At 46.0% G+C, this 7,135-nt stretch overlaps 1 protein-coding gene across 1 annotated transcript; it reads left to right on the top strand.

Annotated features, from left to right (window-relative positions):
* Window positions 1–5,255: 5,255 nt before the first annotated feature.
* rpp21 (ribonuclease P 21 subunit) lies at window positions 5,256–5,870 on the top strand. The gene has a single exon (XM_038812782.1). The coding sequence runs from the start codon at window positions 5,336–5,338 to the stop codon at window positions 5,789–5,791; it is 456 nt and encodes a 151-aa protein (XP_038668710.1). The 5' UTR covers window positions 5,256–5,335; the 3' UTR covers window positions 5,792–5,870.
* Window positions 5,871–7,135: the final 1,265 nt, after the last annotated feature.

A 7,135-nucleotide genomic window follows, 5' to 3' on the forward strand; every position in this document is an offset into this window, starting at 1 on the left:
AAATTCATCCCGAACTTGGCAATCATTCTAGCACCACTGCATCACTCCTTAAAAAAACACCAGGATTGGGCATGGAGTTCGCAAGAAGGGACGTTGCCAAAGTAAAGTGGCAACCATCGTCCTCAAGCCTTCTGACAAACTACGATCCTTCCAGGTCACTCTTGATCACACACGATGCCTCCCCATATGGCATTGGGGCCTCTCTCTTCAACAGCTCCTCATATATATCTGGGAGCTTGCCCTCTCCTTTTCCCTCCTTGGACAGGAGTTTGTCCTGCAGCACCAGGGGTGGTGGCTCGAAAACTAAGGTAATTCCTTTCTCATTAAATCCCTCACACGCAGATATCTGAACCTATACCCCTTCCACAACCGATATGTCCCCTCAAGCTCCTCCAGGTCTGAAAACTTTCCTCCAACAATACATCCCTAAAGTATTCTATCCCCACCTTCCGCCACCCCTGGAACCTTGCATCACTGGGGCAAACCTATGATTGTCGCAAATCAGCGCCCATAGCGACATGTTTTCCATTCTAAAATGCTGCCCGCGCTGGTTCTACACCCTCAATGCTGATACCACCACTGAGTTTGTGGAGTACCTGGCTGGTGGGAATGGATGGAGCGGCAGAAATAGTGCCCTCAAACTGGTCCCTTTGCACGACGCCACCTCCAACCGCCCCCACACCGACAGCTCCTCCACCGTCCATTTCTAATGGCCAATCCACCTAATCTGCGCATCTTTGGACTGTGGGACTGTGTCGGTCTGGGGCCTCCATGCAGGCAACAATAGTCATGACCCCAGCAGTTAAGCCCTGACATCCAAGAGCTAACCCCTCACCCAAGAGAGCGCCTTGAAGGCGCCGGAAACTGGCATGCGCCAGGATATTGCATGACGTGCAACTGGTGGTCGCACACCAACTGCATATACATGGAGTGGAAGCCCTTCCTATTTATGAAGGGAACTCCCTGATGAGCCGGTGCTGTTGCTCGTTCTGGGTGGGTGTGCTTAACACTCAATTTGGCTCTGTTTCTTTACTTAGCACTGGAGTGGCCAGGTATCGTTAAGATACCGCCACAAGTTCAAGGTGAAGTTCAAAGCAATAAAACCATACACCAATTAGGAAGTTCAAACAACTGAGTTTATTATAATACAATTATAATAACTACCCATGCACACGCTAAAAGGATTAAACTATTCCTACCGCTAAATAAACTAATACTTATCTCGAAGGAACTGCCGGGTCAGGGAACAAGGCCTCTTGCTCTGCTCTGCAGACTTCAGGTTGGTATAAGTAAAAAGGGGTCAGGAGTGTCTATCTCTGGTAGCGATCGTTGTGAGACACTTACTTGCTGGCGGCTGCTGTCCCAAACCTCTCTCTCTCTCCTTCAAGGTCTTCTTGGCAAAAGCTGGTCGAGGTGCTGGTCCACAGGGGAGGGCTGGTCAAGGAGTGGTGGGCTGGACAAGAAGAATGAACCATGTGTGGGACCTGTCTTTTATCGGTCCCAGGGATCCGCACCCCTTTGGGCGGACTCCCTTACCTGCTCGGAATCGATTGGGTCTCTTCCCAATCAATATGTTTGACTCCCCCCAATACTGAGGCTGTTCCTTAGCTACTGGGCGGGATTTCAGGCTCTTTGTTTTCAAACCCTGGTGGTGCCTGGATGTCTGGTATCCTTTACAATGTTGCAGTTACTTCCCCATTTGTGTCCATTGCCTCTGGAATCGTTCCATTAACATGCTAATTATCCCGGAGATTGCCTCATTAGTATGCGGAATGTTCGTTTCGGTGCTGTCTGCTTTCTTAGCAGACAGAATCCAGACATGCTTGGTGCAGCCTGCTGGTGCTGCAAATATTGTCCATTTTATCCTATATGCTTTGCGTTCCTTCATTTTGTATTCAGGGAATGGCCAACTTCGGTGGCTACAGTGCCCGTAGGGGAACAAGCATGCAATTGATCTCCCCTGGACCTGGGGCATGCCAGCGATGACAGCTAAATAAGCTGTCTGAGCATCTTGTTGGGCCGGCCCAGGTTGAAGGTGATATAATCCTATGCCCGGGCACATAGGTATGTCACCATCTGGCACAGGTGGTGTACAATTTTCCTGGTGTCGGCATGGGCGGTCCGGCAGCTCCTCGAAAGACAGGCGCCGGCAGTATATACGTGCCCTGATGTGGCGCCTCCTCCTCGGCCTGTTGAACGGCTGGTACTTGAGCCTCACCGACTGGCCCCTGCTCTTCTGTGGCAGGGTCCTCTTATGCAGGAGCCTCCCTGGGCTGACCCTGGCGCACTTGCCGCTATGCATCCGCAATGGCAGCAGTGGCCAGAATCTGGTGAGGCCTTTAGATAGATAGAGAAATACAGCACAGAACAGGCCCTTCGGCCCACGATGTTGTGCCGAACGTTTGTCCTAGGTTAATTATAGATCATAGAATTTTGGACACTAAGGGCAATTTATCATGGCCAATCCACCTAACCTGCACATCTTTGGACTGTGGGAGGAAACCGGAGTACCCGGAGGAAACCAACGCACACACGGGGAGGATGTGCAGACTCCGCACAGACAGTGACCCAAGACGAAATCGAACCTGGGACCCTGGAGCTGTGAAGCAATTGTGCTAACCACAATGCTACCATGCTGCCCTTAAGAACAAATTAATCTACACTCTATTAACTCCATTTACTCTGAGAGAATGCCGGCCAATGTTTTTTATAAGTTAAAACTGAGGCACGCTTCAGTATTCATAGGATGTCCCCCATACAGTTCAGTTTGGAGACCATTACTCTCATTCATTAATGGTAATTTTAAATTTAAGTGATGATATAAAATGGCTGATTTTGGGTTATTAGACACTGTACCCATTTTAGTTTCAATGGAAAGGGCAATTGGACATCTAACTTCCATTCTTTCACCCAGGACTGCTAGCACTAATTTGCACATGTCACGTATAATTGGTGTTGCTTTATTAACAAATCTGCTTTTGACTGGCATCAAGTTAGAAAGAATTCTGAAAACCAGCATTCCTGTTTGGTTAACACCAGCAATCCACGTTATCATTTCTAAAAGTCTGGCCATGTAAACTCATAGGTCAGCTTCTCTAACCAGGCAGCTGAAGAAGTGTGTAATGAAGGTACAGTACTCAGTGCCAATTTAAATAACATTTTAGTTCCAAATCAATAAATTATAGTAACATTTCAAAACTCAGATTGACCGGAATTTCCTCGCACCGCCGGTAGCAGTTTTTCCAGCAGCAGAGGCAATTCGCCATTGGTTACTGGCGGGACCTTCTGGACCTGACAAAGTTAATGGCCATTTGCATTGCTTGCAGTCGTGCCATCGGGTGACCTACCACAAAGATGTGCGGGTTAGGTGGATTGGCCATGCTAAATTGCCCGTAGTGTAAGGTTAATGGGGGGATTGTTGGGTTACGGGTATACGGGTTGCGTGGGTTTGGGTAGGGTGATCGTTGCTCGGCACAGCATCGAGGGCCGAGGGGCCTGTTCTGTGCTGTACTATTCTATGTTCTATGTTCTAAGGCGTAGTCTTCGGCAGAGCAGGAAGATCCCACCAGATGGAAGGACTGGAAAATCCTGGCCTCGTGTTTTTGCGATTATGGGGATAGACATAGTGATGTTCTTTGTGTTCCTAATACTCAGGATGGATTTGTAATATACACAAAGACCACAAAAAGCTAAGTCAAATAAACAAAGCTAACATTTATTACACTACTTATTATAGTTTGATCACTATTCCTAAAATAAGCAAAATTATAACTAAACTACAATCTACACTATACTAACACCTGTCTCATGTACACTATATTAATTTGTTCTCTGCTCTGCTCCTTGTCTCCCTAGCCTTGTCTCGCCTTCTCTACACTCTCGCCTAGACATCTGAGAGGCATTCCTTTTTCCCTGGTATGCTCCCAGCTCCATCTAGTGGTCAGTTAGAGTATTACATTAACCCTTAATGTGCTAGACATTGTACATAATGTTCCACTTGTGGGGAAATTCAATAGCAAGAGACATGAACATAAGAAAGTCATTGATAACTTTAATATGGAATTCAAGAAAAACATCTTTACCCAGAGAGTGGGGCGACTGTGGACTGTGGTGGTTGTTGCCAATGGCCTTTAGCAGGTGCTAGATCAGTTTGTGAGGGTGAAAACACTAGAAGAAAATGTTGATGGAGTGAGGTACAGTAGGATGTGAGGAGGTTGACATGAAGCTTAACCACCAGCATAGATCCGATGGGTCCAATGGCCTCTTTCTGTGTTGTAAATCGTGTTTAAAAAAAACACATGCACGTAATGAAAACAGGTTATTCATCCTTTAAATTTAAGGACATGCTAATTTATTCTTTAGAAGCATATGCCGTCCTTACTCAGATGGTGACAGTTGGGCATTGCCCACATAAATTATATAGGAACAAACTAAAACAATTTTGTACGTGGTGCATTTTTTAAAAGCAGAATCGAATTTCACAACTATATGGGTAGCTCAAAAGATTTATAGCATGCCACCATCATGTCCAATTATTTTACTGATTTTAATTTGACATACTAATATATCAAGGAATTGGCTTCAGGAATGCAAAAAACTAGGTCTGGAAAATGAAGGATTCTTACAGTGAAAAATGTGCTATTAACTTGCACAAACTACATTATCAATTCAGAAAATCACATATTAGGTCAAAGTCAAAAAAGGAACTGTAAAGTTCCCACTTCACACAACATATCAAATTATGAAGCTAATTAACTCAAAGAGTTGACTGCTTTGTTAATTACCATTTATATGCTATGGAAATATAAGACAGCACTATATTACACAAGTATATTGTGAATTATAAAAATAAGGTCAGATTTTAAAGGGGGTTAGCTAACAAAATACCAAGGGCTGGATTCGGACAATTCGTTCGTGCAAATACAAATGTGAAAACAAAGGATTGTGAAGTCATTTTTACTTTGTCAATTTTCTGAATTTTTGGGGCTAAATTTATGTCTAATAACTGCTTTTGACGTAGATCAGACACAAAGTATTTTCCAAATCTCCCAGCCACTGCTTGCAGAGCAAGACCTATGAACATGCAAATTAAGAGCCACACTGCCCCTTGAGCCCACCATTTAATAAGATCATGGCTGAGCTAATTTTAATCTCAATTTCACATTCCTGCCTACCACCTTTCACCCTCTTATCAAGAATCTGTCGAATTCAGACCGGAAGTAGCCGGTCCGCCGCCCAAACCCTTCCCCCGGAACATTAAAAAGGACCATTGTCATCATTCACCCCCAGTCCGACCTTTGGCCTCTGGAACCCTCCCTCGCTGCAAGGTTGGGCGATGATGACTGGAGTGAAGGACAAGGAGGCTTTTCAGAGGCTGAATTTCCTGTATCAGGCTGCTCACTGTGTTCTCGCCCAGAACCCTGAGAATGAGGAGCTTGCGAGGTTTTACGCTTACACCCAGCGGACCATCAGCAAGAGGCTGGTCCAGCGCCAGGATCCCTCGGTCAAACGAACCATCTGTAAATGCTGTTCCTCCCTCCTGCTGCCTGGGCTGACGGCAACTGTACGGCAGAGAAAGCGGGCACAACGGGTGACCATTGTGAGATGTCTGACCTGTGGAGTGACCAAGCGGTTCCCCAGGAAACCGGGGTACAGCCTCTGGGCAGAGCGACCAGAGGCCCAATTGCAAACAGCGGCCCCACACCCGGCCCAGATCCCCGCTGAGACAGGTCAGAGGTCACAGATGTCAGAGGATCTCAAAGATGGCCGCAAGGAATCTGACAATCAGTGAAGATATTCTTTCCGAAAGATCGGTGTTAAGATTCTGACTGCTGAATAAACAGTGCTCTGTACAGTTAAAAAAAAAAGAATGTGTCAAATTCTGTCGTAAAGATATTCAAGGATTCTCCCTCAACCACGCTTTGAGGAAGAGAATTCCAAAATCTCACAACTTTCTGAGAGAGAAAAATAATCCTCATCTTAAATGAGCAGCTCCTTATTTTGAAACAGTGACCCCCACGTTCTAGATCCTCCCCCCAGAGGAAGCATACTTTCCACATCCCTGTCAAGTCTCCTCAGGATCATAAATGTTTCAATCAAGTCACCTCTTATTCTTCTAAACTCCAGCAGATACAAGCCTAGCCTGTCCAACCTTTCCTCGCAAGACAACCCGCCCATTCCAGGTTTAGTCTGGTAAACCTTCTCTGAACTGCTTCAGAGTTGGGCAGAGAAATGGCAGATGGAGTTCAATCCAGGCAAATGCGAGGTGATGCATTTTGGAAGATCAAATTCAAGAGCGGACTATATGGTCAATGGAAGGGTCTTGGAGAGAATTGATGTGCAGAGAGATCTGGGAGTTTAGGTCCATTGTACCCTGAAGGTGGCAACGCAGGTTGATAGAGTAGTCAAGAAGGCATACAGCATGCTTGCCTTCATCGGACGGGGTATTGAGTACAAGAGTTGGCAGGTCATGTTACAGTTGTATAGGACTTTGGTTTGGCCACATTTGGAATACTGCGTGCAGTTCTGGTCGCCACATTACCAGAAGGATGTCGATGCCTTGGAGAGGGTGCAGAGGAGGTTCACCAGGATGTTGCCTGGTATGGAAGGTGCTAGCTATGAAGAAAGGTTGAGTAGATTAGGATTGTTTTCGTTGGAAAGACGGAGGTTGAGGGGGGACCTGATTGAGGTCTACAAAATTATGAGAGGTGTGGACAGAAACAGGCTTTTCCCAAGAGTGGGGGTCTCAGTTACAAGGGGTCACGATTTCAAGGTGAGAGAGGGAAAGTTCAAGGGAGATGTGCGTGGAAAGTTTTTTACGCAGAGGGTGGTGGGTGCCTGGAACGCTTTACCAGCGGAGGTGGTAGAGGCGGGCACGATAGCATCATTTAAGAAGCATCTAGATAGGTATATGAATGGGCGGGAACAGAGGGAAGTAGACCCTGGAAAATAGGCAACAGGTTTAGATAAAGGATCTGGATCAGCGCAGGCTGGGAGGGCCGAAGGGCCTGTTCCTGTGCTGTAATTTTCTTTGTTCTTTCTTTGTTCTCTTTGTTCTTTATAAATTGCATTTACATCTTTCCTTAAATAAGGAAACCAATACTGTACATAGTACTCCAAATGTTGTCCCATCAAT

The sequence above is a fragment of the Scyliorhinus canicula genome, chromosome 1 (assembly GCF_902713615.1).
Source record: "Scyliorhinus canicula chromosome 1, sScyCan1.1, whole genome shotgun sequence".
Taxonomy (NCBI): domain Eukaryota; kingdom Metazoa; phylum Chordata; class Chondrichthyes; order Carcharhiniformes; family Scyliorhinidae; genus Scyliorhinus; species Scyliorhinus canicula.

Coding starts and splice junctions, on each gene's coding strand:
- rpp21 (XM_038812782.1), top strand. CDS start 5,336: ATGATGACTGGAGTGAAGGACAAGGAGGCTTTTCAGAGGCTGAATTTC.